This window comes from Hirundo rustica, chromosome 1 (genome assembly GCF_015227805.2).
Source record: "Hirundo rustica isolate bHirRus1 chromosome 1, bHirRus1.pri.v3, whole genome shotgun sequence".
Lineage (NCBI taxonomy): Eukaryota > Metazoa > Chordata > Aves > Passeriformes > Hirundinidae > Hirundo > Hirundo rustica.
The window spans coordinates 108,693,838-108,712,138 of NC_053450.1; the positions used below are offsets into that span (position 1 = coordinate 108,693,838).

Genomic DNA, 18,301 nt, shown 5'->3' on the forward strand with positions numbered 1-18,301 from the left:
CAGTTACCTTGAAATGTGCAAGATACGGATGAGGATATGAGTGCCTCCCGTTGCCATTAGTCTGTGCAGTCTCCTGAGATGAGGCATCTTTCAGCTCAATGCCAGCTGTTGTATCCCAGAGGAAGCCAGAATATTCAACTCCCTGGAATTAAAAAAGAAAAAGACATGTTGGTCCAAGATGGTAAAAACAAAACATTCTGCCCAAATGTAGCCCCATATCTATCTATATCTATATCTATATCTATATCTATATCTATATCTATATCTATATCTATATCTATATATCTAGTCATGGTGCCTGCTGAGGGCGGGAAGCCCAATTGACTGTGCCCAAGCATAAAGGAGAAACAGCTTCCTGGGCTACCAGTGGAAGGTACAGAGGTCAAGTGGAAAGGCTTCTTCATCTCACCCCTGCCAAAACTCCCACCAGACGTGGGAGGAATGCTTCCTGGGAAGCTCCACTGACTTCACTGAGGAGTGAGCGTGCCAAGCTGAAACACACATCACGCTACTCAACAGCCCCTCACACCTGCACAGTGGCTGCTAGACACCCAGTTAATTGCAGCACTGCTCCAGTAAAGCCAAGGATTTAATAATCTGTTGTATCTTATACAGGCAGAGCATGTTCAGGACCACTGCAGCAGCGAAGGACGCTGCCTCTCGTGTGTGTGTTTGGGCTGATGTGGTCCTGATCTCCTCCTATTCCAGACAAGGCATTGGATACCTCTGAACGTGATCAGTTGTCATTGTAGGACATGAAAGAAAGACAAGAGACTTCAAATATTTCAGAAGGCAAAGAGTATAGAAAAGCTTTATTGTCTAATTCTTACCACCTTTTATAAGGTGTTCCGATACAGACTTAACATGATTGGTGACTAGGAACAACACCTCTCTAATCCCATTGGTGAAACTAGAGAAACAGCAAAACACCACCTGGAGAAGGATTGTTTTGAGAAAAGATAGTTGTTTTGCCAAGATTGTTTTGAGAAGAAGCTTTCTTGAGAACTTTTCCCATGGGAAAAAGGTAGCAGCTGCTAGCAGGCTAAAATCTCTCAGACCCAGAAATATCAGGCCCACAGTCAGTAATGAGGTAGCTCATTACCCACATGATTAATTGTTTAACCATGAGTTTGGTGCCTTGAGGTCTCACTGGGTGACTGCTAGGCCTTGCAGTAGATGATGCTGTCCACAGTTGCTCCTTCCCCCAGGCTCAACACCATCTCACAGACTTTTTTCACCTGCAAGCTAAAAATAACTGGGCACTTTCAGTCTCTTGGTGTGAAACCTGGTCTAGACCTCTCAGCCCTGTCAATTTCTCTGTCTCTCTTCCAGCCTGAATGTTTCATGCTCAGCTCTTCGCTGCTTTCAGCTCTGCTTCTATGATCCTAAATGGGCTTTTTTTGATTACTTCATGACATGGAATGGGCATTTTCAGAAAACTCTCTACACTGTCTCACCAGCAGCAGTATCTAATTCAAAGACTGTCACCCTCTTCTCCCGTCACCCAGACACCACTTTCCTTGGCATCATTCAAACCTATTCCCCTTAGCAAATAACAGTTAAATCCACCTCAAGGAAGAACCTTCTCCATTTCAGCTGCAATAAAAAAGTGTTAACTGCTCCACTAACTTCCCAGGTGCCCTGAAAGGATTAAGGTTGCTTAAAATTCTTTGATAGCACCTTTGATAACACACTTTTACAACATTGACAAAATTATTCCACCAGTAAGAAGCCTAAGGTCTAAAAACTGCTGCAGGAAAAGACGTGGAAGAATAAAACTGCTGTCAACAGCTGTTGGTTATATCCAGGCTCCAGACTTGGTATCAACATGACAGTCTAAAGTAATTGCCTGGTTGAAATGCTCAGAATGTATGGAAGCATGAGCCGAAAGCACCATCCACCGTTTTGTGTTATTGAGCCCTACAGAGCATCCCAAAATCAGCTTGTGCCAAAGATGTCATGTTCTTGGAGTTACACTGTGTTACCTCACCGCATTTGTTTACACCCTGCTCGAATCTGACAGACTCACTAACTAGCCCCGGGAACAGAAGAGACTTTTTGGCTTAGTGGAGGGTTCTTCAGCTCAGCCAGATCCCCGTTAAAGCAGCTAAAAGCAAGAATCAAGTATGTAAAATTTCTGTTCTTAGTTTGGCTGCACATTTCTCCCATAATTTTGGAAACCACTCATCCTTATACCTCTATAAAATGAGGTGGATGATTATTTTTATTTACTCAGCCTGTAGTCAAAGCTGCCATTGTTATCTTTGGAAGTACAGCTCAAGAAAGATCTGACTAAAGGCTCTGAATTTAACATAGAAATTCTGAGACATTTATTAATAATTCTTGTTAAAAAAAAGGAAAAAGTGGAGAGAACAACTTTGACAACTTTGCATAACTATTTATATTCAGTGTTTTAATGATCTGGCCTAATAAGAGATCCTAAAGGAAAACTCCAAGCCAGGAAGAAAAATGTCCTGAAGGGCATTTGCACTGTGCACCACAATTGTGAATGATATTAAACTTTCACATTCACATTTCACATTCAGACACTCTGTATCTTTCCAGACCCTTCTTGACCCTGTGTGTCTGTCTAGCTAGAGCACAATCCTTGTGCTGCTCAGGTGGTGGTTTTTGGTTTGTTTGGGTTTATTTTTCTCTCATTCTTGTTTTTGTTTTTTTTCTCAGAGGGGCAATAAAAGGAGGTGCACCTCCCAAAACATCAGTCCAAACCCCATGAACAGTGATGTAACATGATTTGGAAAAGCCAAAATAAAGAAATGTGGATTCTAAGCAGCATGGCTATAGGACACATCTGCAGCCACATATTTAATAACAAGAATGCTCAGAATAGATCATTCTGGATTCAATAGATTGTTGAAGACTGCCCCATGTGCTGACATGCACTACTTGTTATGTGACAGGTCTCAGATCCTGCTTCAACCCACAACAACATCCACACTGCAAAAACTGCACCATGAGAATCACCCTGTTCAGCAACAACAGGCTCAAGCTCGAGGAGGACATTGCTCTGAAAACACATTAGCAGCCTTAAGTGTGAAAAAGAGAAATTTCCCTTGGGAGAAACTGCTTTGGGCACTGTTAGTGATGTCCAGCCCAGTGCAGCTACACCTTAAATATTGTCAAGGTAGGCAGGTGTAGCTGTCACCACCTTAATAAAGCAGTATCTCCCTGCAGTACATATACACACACACACACACACACACACACACACACACACATATATATATATAGCCAGAGCAGAAGATACCACAGGGAAAAGTACAGTGCAGCACAGTGCAGATTTCAAATGGAGTCCACAGCATTTAAAACACTTGTGCCAAGGACTCTGGGGAGCACACAAGGTAAACTCTTCCAGGTGAGGATGGCAGGCTGCAGGGCTCCTCTGCAGGCTCTTTAGTTTACAAACTAGGAAAATGGGAAGCCCTTCCAAATGCCAGCCAGTGCAGCACCAGGGAGCAAGCTCAGGTGAATTGCACAAAAAATGTCAAAAGTAGTGCAGCCTGCCAGGAGAAAAACTCAGGACTCTTACTTTATCCAAATGTGTGGCTTTTCATCTATATATCTGTACTGCTTTTATCCCCCTTCCCCAAATACCTGCACACCAAATACATATACACCTCTTCCTCCTTACAAGTGTGCCACAATTCTTCCAAAACATAAATTAAAAGCAGTCAGATTAAAAGCTATAGGAACAGTCAGCTTAAAAACAAAGAAATACAAACCTTGCCAAAGAGGATTTGCAGAAGTGTTGCCTTAAATATTCAAAATATGTCCTTGGTTAGAGGAGGGGGGGGAAGCAAAGCCAAAGTTCAGACTTGGGGATTAATGTACCTTGTGTAGCTGGCCTGAGGGTTTTTCGGAAACAACACCCTTCCAACATCCTCTAGGGCCCTTCCACTTGCGGATGTTTGGCAGCGTCGGCTGGTTCAGCTCCATACAAAACTGGAGAGAGAGGAAAGGGAAAAAAATAACATCAGCTTGGGGGGTTTAAAAAAAAATTGCAAAATAAAATGGGTAGTAAAGCACTGGTAATAGGCACAGTGGAGCACGGGCTGTGCTCTCTGCCTTCCCTGAAGGCTTGCAAAGGAGGTGGTCTGAGCCACATCCCAGGCTGACTCACCCCTGACTTGGAGCTAAGTAACAACTAAAATAACTCAGTGCACATGCTGCAAGAAGAACACTTATCCCTCAGACCCTTTTATTTTCCTCCAGAGCTACTTCTTCGATTGGAAAGGGGTTTCCTCTGTGCTGCCTCCGAAGATGCTGGCTGCACCATATCCCACCCCTGCCTGGAGCTTCACAAGCAGCTGCCGAATGCTCCTGGGGGCAGGAGGCCCCATAGCATGGCTGGCCCCACTCCAACAACACAGCCAGCAGCACAACACGAGAGAAAAGGTGTAGGCAAGCTCAGTAGCTGGAGTTTTGGGGTTAAGGCTCCTCTGACTCTACGCCAGGGACATGTGCTTGATTTCCTCTGTACACGAAGGAAGCAGCTGCGCCCTCGCTTGCAGTTCTAGCCCATCCTCCTCATGCTTCCCAGAGACTAATTCAAAGACTGTCTTCCTGGTCACTGCTGAACAGCCACAGCACTAGGACACCATTACATGTCCAAGCATATGGTCAGAGCTGGAGAGGCTGCATCCTAATGCCCAGCAGATCAGAAATACTACAACTGTGGATACTGCGGAGAGCCCCCAAGTCTTCCTGTGTAACATCTTGAGACTGAAATAAAAGTAAATAAATAAATAAATAAATAAAACCCCCCCACCCTGGGATATCTGGGATCTGAACCCTTGGTGTGGGCAATATGGAATGCTTTTTGTTAGGGGTTTCAAGACCAGGCTCAACAGGAGCTAGAGTCCTTTGGAAGGCTGATGTTGGCTCCAGGCAGACTCTGGCTGGAAGCTGGCAGGGACAGGCAGAAGCTGGATGCCCTGGTTGTGGCAGAGGTTCTGGCTGTGGGGAAAAGAGCTAGGAAAAAGTCATCCCTGTGAAAGAGCAACAGAGGGACTTCCACCATGCATCCTCTTGTTCTGATACTGGAGAAACTAGGTTGAAATGCAGAGACCTTCACAGTGAAGAAGGATCCTCAGACAAAATCTTGGGTCCAGAGCACCCCTCCAGATCAAGCTGCAATTTAACAACGGATTTGCAAGGCAAACAGCAACTTGATGTGCCGAGTGACTCTTTGCAGTGGAACATGCGTAACACAGTCTGAAGAGCTACAGAGCTACGCAGGTATGAGTATTTCCTACGTGGATATCAGTAAAATGATGGGATAGTTATTTTCATGTTTATCTTTTGATTCAGAAACTGAAATCAAATCCTGATCTTTCACTGACTCCCTTGTCTGCAAGTTCAGCATCCTGCAGGTTGAAGCTGTAAGCATTGATTCTCAGATACACACAACCCAGGCACCCTTCTTTGCCTCAGAAGACCAAGAGTCGTTTTGGTTGCACATCTGAAGCAAAAATGTTTGGCACAGCTTTTAAAACAGTTTTCTGACATGCAGAGATTGGCTGGGGCTTCTAATTCAAGATGCCACGTTAACATACCACACTGTTGCCCACTGTGTACCTTCAGGCAGTGCTGGGGTTGGGCTGATTTATGGAGCTCAGAGACAGGCAGGGTGTTTGCACAGCCTGGGAACACAGCTCTGCTCTCAGCTGATCACCAGGTGATCACACAGCTAACACAACAAATCACGGCAGCAGTAATTACTCACTCCTGATGCCATCCTGATGTCTTCAAACAGAGTGGATTTGGTCAATGAGTTTTCTAACACTTAACTACTTAAATCAGAAAACCAAACATATCGTTGAAATTAGGATTTCAACTAACCTGACAAAAGGCTTATCTCTAGGTTGCAGCTGCCTAAAAAGTCCAGCCAGCACAAAGTATAAGACAGGACTGAAGAAACCCTACAGAAACCATCACTTTATTAAAAAGAGCATCTGCAGTCTACTAGTTTGAATAGCTTGTTTCCTTCAAATTGATTTTTTTTAGGGCCTTGATTTGACTTTATGCAAACAAAAAGACAACAAATAAGATTACATGGTTTGTTCAGAAAAAAAAGGCCATTCTAGATATGGCTGCAGCCATGGAGAACTTGGCCTACAGCAGCTGATTTCAATCTGTACTCATTTTCCAAGGCTTACAGGCACACATATTTTGAAGCTGTGGCAGCATACTTGCTGAGGTCATGTTTTTTAGCTGAAGTGAGAATGGCATTTTTCAAATCATGTTGTTCTGCCCACAAAACCCAACGTCAACCAACATTATGTTTTCCCTCATGTGGCAAAAATACACGGACAAGCTCCTAGTCCACGTTGGGAATGAAAAGAAATGCCTTTCCTCTTTTACAAAGCTAAGTTAGAGCTATGCCAACCCCTTTGAGAGGCAATTCTTCAAGGGGTAAAGAAAATCTCAGTCAATCAAAACAACTATTTTTCCCCCCCAAAAAAATCCTCCTATGGAAAAAAAGTTCTAGTTTTGTTTTTCTTTAGAGCCTTTGAGGCTGCAAGTTTCCTGAAATTCGATCAGCTTCTTGGTTATAACCTACACATACCAAGTCAAAGCTGACACACACACACTGAGACCAACAGCACCAGGGCTTATTTACACAGATGCCCTGTGGTCTCTCTTCCAGCTGGGTGCTGGTTTTTGTGGGATAGGCAGTGCTGCCAGGGAGCAGGAACATGGCAGCACCAGGCTCCAAGGCATACTCTGTACAAAGAGCAGCCTCTGCTTTTGAGAGGTCAACCTCTTTGTGTCAGGTAACACATTGGATTAGATGATCTTAAAGGTCTTCTCCAACCAAAAATAAGTGTACAGTTCTGTGACTGCCCCTATCTGGCATGCAAGGCACCAGTAAGAGCCACTAACCCCAGGAACTGGGACAAGCCCTGTCTCATTTGCTGATCAGAAACACGTCATTGGCCCAAGAAGGGAGGATCCAAAGATGCAATTGCTCATTGTCCACCCTGATAAAGAACTGACACCTGTCCCTCCCTGCCTGTCCAGAAGCAGAGACAGGTACTTATGGCTGACTTAGGAAAAGAGCAGAGGGCAGTTGGAAGAAGGTGGAGAACTGCACATTTGAGGAGTGATTGGAGAAGCAAAGGCAAGGGGTCTTAGACTAATTTGGGAGCAGGGAAAAAAATCACGCTGGGCTGGCACATGCTGGAGAACATAAGGCAGTTAGAGTCTTCCTAACACACCAACCTGCCTCCCCAGGGCACTCCAAGAACATCTAATTTGTGCATAAAGGTCAATCTCCTCCAGTGCAGTAACTCTGCCCACTGACAGAGCTGCCAGCGAGCGCTCTGCAATTCTGCACCCAAGCAGCTCCCGCCAGCTCTTCTTCAGGATGCTCTGGTTACTCTGTGCTTTGTTTTGGGGTGCTATTTGTGCAGCCAGCCCTGTTTGTGCAGCAGGGTCATCCTTCCCAGACGATGACACCACTTCATGCTGAACATCTTGGCCTGCCAAGTGTTACTCCTGTAATGCCAGCTCTGGGGTCCACCCTGAGCCAGCGACCTCCCTTGTGGTGAACATCTTTTGCTCAAAAAGAAGATGGGCTACTCCTAAACCCCGAGGAAACAAAATGTGACCCAGGAAAACAATGCCTTAGGGTTTAATAAATTACATATTTCTTATCAGCCAGGGACTGCTCTTTGGAGGATACCTTTGGTTCAGACCTGGAGTCAGAGCAGAGGCTGTGAGAAGGGCAATGGGAGAAAGAGCAGTGAAGAGGAGATTGCAGGATGAGCCTGTTGTGGCGTGGCATGTCTAGGCGCAGTAATCATCATCTGAACTTCAGAAAGGCACTCAAAGCAATTAAATAGCCATTTTGGTTAACTACCACAGAAGCTGTCAGGCCAAAAGGGCACTGCAGTTGAGGTAAACACCTACTTTCTTTGCTTCATCAAAGAAAAGGTGATTTTGGTTCCTCTTAATGAAGAAGAGAGATGAGAATGACAGAGAAAATTTTCCCTTTTGAGGCGTCACATATGCACAGTTACTTTTCTTTTAATAAGCACTAGAGGGAGCAGCTTTAATGAGTACCAGAGATGAGTAAGAAACTTCCACCAACTCTTTATCATCTCAGTTATATGGAGACGTCACATTAGCAAAGATTTGTCTTTCCATGGGGAAAGACACTTGCAGTTTGAGGTAGGTGCTGTTCTGTGCTACAGAGCATCTCCCTGTATGACAGACTTGGTGCATCCGGGAAGGGTAAACAGAAGAGCTCTAAGATAGACCTTGTAAACTGAGCAACGGCACTTGAGGAGAAGGCCCACAATACTCCCCAATAAAAATCCCATCCTGAAATAAGATCTATTTCTGATAGAAGATACAACAAAATTGACAGTGCCTTCATGAGACCATCTGGCAATGCTCATTTTTAATCCATCCTTTAATACATACTTGACTTCCCTGGTCTATCCCTATGTACCGAATAAATTAAAAAATAAATGCACATTATCTTTTCTTTATTCATCCAACTGGACTGTACTTTTATTTCTAATTAAAAAAGCACACTTGAACACCTGTAATCCAAATCCAAACTACCACAAGACACAGCTACAATTGGCTCACCCTAATAAAGCCTGACCCAGAAAGCCAGGAGCAGAAACATTACAAATATTTCAAAGAGCCTGAAGCCAACACCTTTGGTTTTCAAGCAAAACTTTCTGATTTGACTTCCAGAAGATGAGTGTTTAATTAAATCAGGTTTGTGAGGAGGAAAAGCAGAGTTGGGGGTGAAGAGACTTGTGGGTGCTGTATTTTATTGTACTGGCTATTGAGGTAGAGGTAGGAAAAGGTCAGAGGCTTTCAGGACTGTTGTCCTGGTGCGGGCACACGTGACAGCACAAGGCAAGTCAAGAAGAGATCAAAGATACAGTGGGGTCAGGATGCTCAGCACACTTCTGCAGCTGGATAACACTGAATGCACTTCCCACAGGCTGGAGCAACTCAGGAAGGAGACACAGAGGAGCATCAGGTGTTTCAGTGACATCTGGATTCTCCTCTAACCAAATGTAACAGCACGGAAGGAAGCGTTATGATTAAAGCCTGAAACTGAGACTCATCTCTGGATCCCACTTCCCACTGTTGTCTCAGGCTTTCATTGCTTGTTTGCCTTTCTCTCAAGCATATCCCTTTCCTGTTTGCAACACAGTCAAAAAATACACAAATGAGAAAGAGATGCATCCCCTGCTGTGCAGGATGCACTCTCTGGCTCTATTCCACATAAGTAGCATGTGAGAAAACTGGGGTGACCTTATGTTAAGTTATAACATTTTACAAATGCCCATTCAAATAGTCCCTTCCAAGAAGACTTCATTAAAGACTGCATAATCTTTACTGCTTGTGTTGTTCATGTATTGATATTACACAAAGGCAGATGTGGGTCTGACAGGCAGGTAATTATGAGTGTTTTCAAAGAACAACCCCCCTTCAGAAAATCAGTTTCACTCTTATATGTGTATATATTTACGACAGAAAAAGTTTACTCTTTCTCCATGTTGTACAAAATTCTACAATAATGTTAGAGCTGAGGAAATAATTTAAAAGTTTGGGAGAAAAAATTTAGGACAAAAGGAAAAATAAAGGAATCAATCCACTGAACAGGCAAAGGCCATAGATTCATGCCTGGAAAACTTATCTGCCCCTTTCGCCATGCTAGTGTGTCCTATTTGTGCTGGGTCACTGAGACCTGGAGCAATACCTTCCCATCATTTGTGTACTGGTTTGTTGTCCCTAGTACTAAATCAAAACATCCAGATTCATGACCAAAGAAATTCTTGTTGACCAAACAAATATTACCTAATTCACCCTTCAAAAAGCTCTATACACTCATTGCAAGAGGTGAAATCAAGGCAGAGCCCTTCAACACAGCCAAATATTCACCCCTTGTCTTTCTTTGGAAATAATACAGCACCCATAGGCACAGTCACCACCTCTACATACCTGGGCACACAAAGCTCATTTATTGGGGTAATGTCCAAATTGGGGTCCCAGAGCTTGGTCCATCTGAAGGCACCTATGGCTTTTTCCTCAACTCAAGAAGGACTCATTTTTTTCCTGAAAAATGTGCTGCTTCTGCTTCTTACAGAAGTAATTACACCAGTAATTCAGAGGAAGGATTTACTTTCTCTGAAGATCAGATTCTCACTCAGCCCTGGAATGACAGCTCCAGGCACTATGCTATGGACCACAGGGCAAACACCATACTGTAGCCTCAGCCCCGTTAGCCTTGTGGTGACCTGAATTCCCAGCTTTGCTGCAAAACCCATTTCTAAGCTTTACACTTTTAAGAAAGGAAACCTTCAGGACTGAGGAGACAGGATGGGGAAGGATCATTTTATAAGTCCAACTATACATAGACTAGAAACTAAGTGGTCCAGGCCCTCTGCCTGCTTCAGAGGCAGGTAATTCCATGTCTGCAGAGAGGCACTGATCAGCAAAGCGTCAGAGGAGACCATCATTTAAGGCACCCCAAGGTTAGGCAGCAGCTAAATTATGCTTGGCAGGATTGGAAGGTTTTTCAAACTGAAGGCATTGTTTCCCACGTCAGGTATCTGAGCCCCTTCATGAGCCTGACTCTCTTTTGAACCAGCCCATGGATGCAGATCCAGCTGGACACGCGCCCCTCTCCTGCTACTGCTGTGTTACTCACCCATTGTACTTCAGGAATGTGCCGGAAATAATTATGCTGATAAGCTTAACATTATCTCAATTATCAAAAGTGTGTGATGGTTTGTTTCCATATAAGAATATGTTGGAATCAGATCACTTTTTTTTTTTTTTTTTTTCCTAAATCAGGCTTTACAGGATCCATTGGGCAGTGACAGGAGCCTAAGTTTGCACTCTCAAGTTACTTGCTTTCCCTTTTGAGTATTTATTTTGGAAAAACTTAGCAGTGAGTTTTTACACTGCCCTCCCAGATGAATTATGGCTCACCACAGCCACCCAAATGCTTAATTTTCTAATATGTGTAAGAGGAAATTACTGTCGTAGTCTTTGAATATATGATTAAAAGAACAGATTGTTGCCCATAAACCCAGTTCTTTGCTCGCCTTTAAACACTGTGTTCCCAGGACAACAATGCAGATCATTCACTGGCCTGTTCTCCTACCTTCATCCTAAACAAAGGTGATTATTTATATAAACAGTGTCTTTTTATAGATCTGTAAAAGGAAGACAAGGAAGAACCTTTGGTGCAGAGCAGCAAAACAACAACTGAAAGAGGCAATACAATAACTCCACTAACACGTTTTTAGTGCTGGGGACACTAGTGAAGAATCACGGGATGTTTAGCTGCCTATTGTCAAAATTGAATACTCACTACCTTTCAGCCATCTACATCAATGCTTGGTGGAAATCTGTGTTACCCTTTCCCTGTGGAAGAGGACAGCCATATCTACCAGGCCTCCATGCAGAAAACTTGTGGGTTCTTAATTTTTCATGTTTCCATTCACAAGTGGAATTTCTTCCTTGTACTTCATGGGATAGACTCATTTGGCAGATATTTCCTGACTACATCTTTTCATACTCCTAAAGACTTTATTTTAAACATAATTCATAAATTAAGGCTCAAGAGGTCATCAAGGATGGTCACAAATTCATTCTTGAAGTCTTTTCAAGGCAGTGTTTTATACCTCATAAATAGGGACTATAATCATTAACAGCTATAATGGCATGCCACGGGGACTGACATGTTATAAAAAGGAATAAAAAGAAGCCCTGGTGACTGTGAGAGTATCTTTTTTACCAAAGCTGAATATTTAAATTCAAGTAGTTGCACTATATTGTCATCAAATAGTACCCAGCTCAACTGAGTAGTTGTGCTAAAATCACAGAATCACAAAAATAATTAATATCCATGCAGCAGTTGTCTAGAGACCTAAATTACATGTGCATTTGGACTGGATATCCAGTACTGGGCAACCAGGAGTCAATGGCTTCCTTGGAACATCCTTTTATAGTTTTGGTTTGGTTTGTTTATGTGGGTTTTGGATGTTTGCTGGTTGTGGGGGGTTTTGTGGGGTTCTGTTAGTGATTTTTTTGTTTGTTTGGGAGGGTTTTTTGGGTTTGTTTGGTTGTGGGGTTTTTTTGTTGTTGTTGTTGGTTTTCTTGTTTGGTTGGTTTTTTTGTTTTGTTTTTGTTTTTGGGTTTTTTTATGTTAGGGGAGTGAGGGTTTGGGGTTTTTATGTTTAACCCTGGGTTGATTATTTTCTTATGAAACCCAGGAATCAATTTCTGCGGTGTGGTGTAAAATGACACCACTGTGAATACAACCTTACTCACCCAGGAACTACCAGGTCTGCATGGGATGACAATGAGCTTATCAGAACTTAGCCCTTAATATAGAAAGCAAAAAGAAAATCATCCTATGAAACATGAGATACAAAAGTGATAAGAAACAGTATCTTATTCACTGATTAAATGCACCCCAAACAAACTGACCATTGAGCTATGCCGATTTGCCATCATCCAAATCTCCTCATCTGCATATCACGTTCAGCCAGAGGAAAAGAGGAGGAAAAATGTGCAAATGCAAAAGAAGAACAAATAAAACTGAAAGGGAACAGGAAAATCACAATATTTAAACGCATTAATCAAGGAAAGCTGTGTAAGCATGTAAGATTAGGTGTCCCTCCATCCTCGTGATAAAACTTCAGTAATAGTGAGCTGGGTGTTTTGTGGCTTCATTTCTTTCCTACTGTATTACTGTTTTCCCCCTGATTTACATCTCTGCTTAGAGCAAGCATTCTTTCCCATGGCAAAACCACAAAAATAAGGAAGAAAGAAACATTTAATATGACTCACAACCATTGCTAGCCTCAAATATTTATTCTTCCTTCAGGCATTGATTACGCCACCCTACAGAACCCTGTGCCACCTTCTGTAAAGTTATCTAAACCTGCCTCACCTCCTAACACCTTTTTTTTTTTTTTTTTTTTAATGTTTATTATCTGGAGAATCTCTTCCAGGCTGCTAGCACTAGGCCATGTTATTTACCTTTAAAAAAACCAGAAAATCTCATACTCTTTTCTCTTTTGTTTTAACAGCTCAAGCCCTTAAAGAGCCCAATTTGACACTGAAACAGCTCATTCTTTATTTATAAGTTTCCATGAGTAATAATACATGGTTTTCTGCCTGTCCTTACTAGCATGTCCTCCATGGAGTCTACAGGACTGTTCTTCAACCTGACCAAAGTTCTGCTCCAACAGATGCCATGGATTCTGGCTACCCCTGGAGGGCTTATGCATTACCATCAAAAATTATTTGGGATGACATTAAAACACCCTTGCTGCTATGCCAATATATTAAAAATGGGGGAAAAAAAAAAAAAATAGGGCAACAAAACCAAAAACACTCTTCCTCAAATTGCTGACTATTCAAAACTGTTCCTGTTCTTTGAACTTGCTTTGCTTTCTACCATCTTCTAGAAGAAACCAAAGAAAAAGGACTGAGCCTCCTCTTATTTCTACCACCCACAACCTAATCTTAACACTTGCCAGCACTTATAAACACATATTTTCTGTTTCTCCCTGCTCTGGAAGTGTAGAGAATGACTTCACTATTGGGTGAGTTTGGCTTATGTTCAAGGATAAGACCAGATGATGTACAAAAAATGTCAAGCTATTGGAACAAGCAGTCTCCATACCACCACTGCTCAGAGAGGCAGAGCTGTGCTTTAGGGAAGAAGAGGGCACCTAATACGGGACAGCATTTTAAGAGAATTTGGGTTCTCTGTAGCTCCCTGTGGTACGTATAGCATGGCTTCTAGTGTTTTGTTTATTGAAGTCCACTGATCATCAGAAATGAGATGGGTGATGCAACTACAGAGAAAAAAATCCAGCCAAGATAAAAGACACCAGAAATCCTAGTAGATGAAAGCCTATGCTTCAAATGCTGCTGACCATGTGATGATAGTTTGCAGGTAAGGGGCCAGGAAAGACAAAATGCTCATAGGTCCTCCTGCAGAGAGCTACTGAAATCATCAGGGACCTAGCCAGATCTGTAAGGTCCACCAATACCTGTCCTTAAACTTCCAGCCATCTAGATCCCCCCTAGAGAACAGAAAGGAGGACAATATGAAAGGCCAGAAGCAAACACAGTATAGCCGCAGTGTTCCTAAGGCAATTTAGTAGATACAATAATGCCAAAAAAGCCACCCATTTAGTAAGAAATGCTATATCATTTGCAGCTCAATTCAGCTAAAAAATATTCCTTTCCAGTTACAGCTATTCTTCCCTTCACTCTTAGATTTCATGACCCCATGGGGTGAAGTCTAAAACAGATTTACACTTTGTTTTCCAGAGTATTTCCTGCACTCAGGTAAACAAGCAAGACAAGGGAGAAAGGGGGAAATACAGGGAGAGTGTGGGAAAGCAAAAGGGTAAAGTAATGGGGAACAAAGTGAGAAAAAGAATTAAAGCAAAATCAGTGGGATGATTTGGAATAATCTCCTTTTCTCTAAGTGGTCAAACACTGACTCCATGGTGTCTTTGAAGGAACAGGGCAGGAGTACATACATCAGCTGACGAACTCTGCAGAAGTCCATCCCATAGCTCAGAGACTTGACTCCAGCTGTCCTCGCTAGAAATGGGGTGCAGAAAAATGAGGCAGTGACAGGGCTGGAAGAAACTGATCAAATGTCCTGACTGAGTCAGTGGCTAAGTCGACATCTCCTTTTCCTGATCTCTGAAAGCAAGACTGCTGTTTCTTTATCTGACTCTAGAGGACATGCAAACGTACCCAGTTTTCAAAGGGGTCAACTGCTTTCTGGAAAGGCTAGGTCTAAGAACAGGCAGCAAATATAACTCCTTTACAGCAACCAATTCATTCATTGCAAATCGCCTTATGATCTTTTTTAACCAACAGCCCAAAGCAAGATTGCAAGATAGGGCTCACACTGTACAGAAGGATTATGGCAATTAAAAATATGCACACAAAGACCCAGTCCCAGACTAACTGCATTTCTGGGCTACAGTGAGACATTAAAAAAAAAAAAAAAATCACATCAAATGCACACACAACCACATTTACACCCATGCAAGCAAGATGCAATGTGCCTATGCTTACCCCTGCAAATGAAAAACAACACCTCTCTTTCAAACATTGAAAAGCTCCTAGGGATAACCTTTCACAAATAAACAACCTGCTCTGCTCAGAGAGGGATTTTATAAAGAACAGAGATTACAATGGGCCTAATCATGATTAAGCACTGATCTGGCTCAATCTACTCAAAAGCAGACAAAAGATAAATAAAAACCTCCAGCAGATGCATTTCATACTGGAAATTCTGGAACCTCAATTGACGTCATACTTTTTATGTTCTGATAATATCTGGAGGAAACAGTACACTGGATCAAGAAAACAAAAGCAAATTTTTAGTTAAAATTCTCCATGTGCTGCGTAAAAAGAAGGCGGCTACAGCAGGGAACACACAGGGCAGCTCAGCAATTTACAAACGTCTTTTTGACTGCAGCTGAAATTGCACCAGCAGAGCAATGCTACTAAAAAAGAAACAAGCACGGTCTTTTTGCCTCATCTCCCACATCTTACCCTGTAAAACTGTGCAATGGTAGTCACTGAATTTGCCGTCACACAAAAGCCATTTCTGATCAATCGCAGGCATGTTAAATTTCTTCCAGTGGAATAATGCCACCTCCTCAGTATCACACCAGTTGTGCTTCACTGATTCCTCATGCACAGTGTGAAAATTCTGTGATGGGAAGGGACTGAATTTAGCAAATATTTCCCAGGTACAGACATCTTGTCTTTTCTATGGGTGAGGAAATTTGGGAAACTCCACTTCAGGGAAGACAACTTTAGCCACTAGTACTGCTGAAGGAGGTGGGAAAAAGTCAAAAAACGAGCACAGATTGTGGAGATTGTTTGCTTCCAGAGCTAAGTTTTCCATTTAATGTAACAAGGTAAATATGAAGAAAGAGAAATAGCTGTTTAGATGGGGCAGGGGGGGGATCTACCTGGAGGAGAAGGCTGGTCAGAGTTTTCTCATTCTATCATCTCCAGCAGAAGTTCCCAATGGATGACCGAGTAAGGCTAGGCCAGCAGACAGAAGAGATCCCTTCCCGTATTGAGAAGATGTATGGATGCTTGTCCTTGTGTCTAGAGAACGCATTCTCTGCTTCAGAGGCACCAGGTGAAAGACTTTCAATCCCTCCTGATTTGTGACCTCCAAAACTTTTCCAGTGAAGGTGAAAATCCCCACACAAACAGTGCAAGCCTACTGATAATAGTTTTGTTCTTTTCACTTTCTTTACACTGAACTCTTGGACATAGCTCACATAAATTTGCCACCATTGTTATAGGCAGACCTTACTACTGAAACTGATGTTACTTACACTGATTTTCAAGCTGAAAGCTATCGTCAACTTCAAGAACATCATCCCTAAACAAAATCAAAATTCTCACCCCAATTCCTATTGCCCTTCAGCCCACCTAGTGTGTCTCAAAGCAGTCTGAGCAGATCCCTTCCAACTTCAAGCAGAACAATTGTCACTTTGCAGATGAATCCCACACTTTACAAACTGCAGATCAGAATCACATGATTTGCATTTCCTAGATGAGAAGCCAACAAACTTCTCTGTCTGTGGAGTCAAGTGGACAGTCCTTGTCATCTTGAGTAACAGCAGCTACGTTTATGTTTTAATACACAAATAGGAAAATAATGGGTTACTGTTGCTTGTTCACAGAGTAGGATTCCCTTTTAAAAAGCTGTCAGAGGATTATTGAATTATACAAATTATTTAACTTTCCCCTATAACCCATCTCTGAAGGAGAAATGAGCTCAAGAGCCCCTCTTAACACCTGAAAATTTCAGGGGGAAATGCTTAGAATGCAAAGAATATTTTTATTTTTATTGTAATATGGATGACCCTTCCTGCACAACTTACTGGCATCAAGCACCAATGAGAACAATTGCTTTGGTGTACATGCTTGCCTATGGAAAAGGGCTATGAATTTAAATGCTAAAACAGTAACCAATGTGAAATGTCACCTGGCTAGGCAGTTCAAGCTAATTACTTACACAGATTTATTTTTAAACTACAAAAAACAGCATGTTCCTCGGGAGAATTATTTTTTCCCCTTCCCCAAATAAATACAATTAACATTTGCCAAGTAGAATTCTTCTCCTGCAATTAAGGACTTGCCAAAATTAGATAAAGTAAGGTACTCAAAAACACACTGGGGCAAGAGTGCCGCTGGGCGTGTCTCCCAGAGCTGTGCTTCTGGAAGAGGAAGAGATGTTCCATACAGGACTTAGCACCAAGAAGCCTGCATGCCTGTGATACTTCTTTCTAAAGCCTGACCAGCCTTGAACCCTTGTGGGGATGAGGCTGGCATGACTGGAAGCCCTCCCATGGCATCTTGCCATCTGTGTTCTTCCCTGCCCTTGGCAAACGCCAGCAACACTTCTGAACGGAAAGCATGTGAGCAACGGATCCCACAGCAGCAGAGTAAGCTCAGCAAGGGGGCAGGGGGAAGCAAACACATGCATTTGAAGGCTCAAGGTAGGACAAAATGCAGGTAACCACGGGCTTGGATTTAAGCTGCCTGCAAGACCACTCAGGTGGAGCCCGTGCTGGAATGGATCTGACGGGCTACGGTCAAAGCAAACACAAACAGACACACCTCTGACCCAGAATTTTCCCCAGGTAAAGGCTCTTGTTCTTCTCATGGTACCTGGTTCACTGAAATAAATTGTTATTTTCCCATTCTTCCTAACAACAGTAAGCATGATGCTGGGGCTCAGCTCCACAAGCAGCACCCTGTCTGTGGTGCTTACAGGAGCCTGTGGCACCCCAGAAAAACAAACCAACTCATGAGCAGCATCCAAGGGTCAGTCAAGCTTGTCCCAATCCAGAGGGATTATAATTAAACCCTGCCAATCATCCCTCCTGTTTTGGCAACACCAGGCATAAATGCCACCAAGTGCAAGACCTTCGGCTCAAAGGGCCATTTTGGCCCAATTTGCCAAAACATTGGGGTTTAGGAATTGAATAAATGGAGTCTTTGCATGACACAAATCTTCTCACTATGTGTTCAGTTCATTCTCAATAGCCAAGGTGGGAGATACTTAAGCACCTTAGACATAGTGGCGCAAAATCCTTTTCCAGAAAGCAAGATCCAGGAGTTCAAGCAAGTTCCCCCAGCCTGCAACAAGAGCCCACTGGCTTTGTGTGCCTCACCTCACAGTCTGCTTGTGTTATTCATGGCCAGAATAATTTTATGACAC

General features: G+C 42.8%; 1 protein-coding gene across 1 annotated transcript in view; it reads right to left on the minus strand.

Annotated features, from left to right (window-relative positions):
* Positions 1-18,301, minus strand: part of EEPD1 (endonuclease/exonuclease/phosphatase family domain containing 1) — a 62,667-nt gene that overhangs the window by 9,255 nt on the left and 35,111 nt on the right. Inside the window, exons 3-4 of the mRNA XM_040076821.2 lie at positions 3,853-3,963; positions 8-142 (exon numbers count right to left, since the gene is read on the minus strand). Of these exons, the coding sequence (XP_039932755.1) occupies positions 8-142; positions 3,853-3,963 (246 nt within the window). The remainder of the gene's footprint in view (positions 1-7; positions 143-3,852; positions 3,964-18,301) is intronic.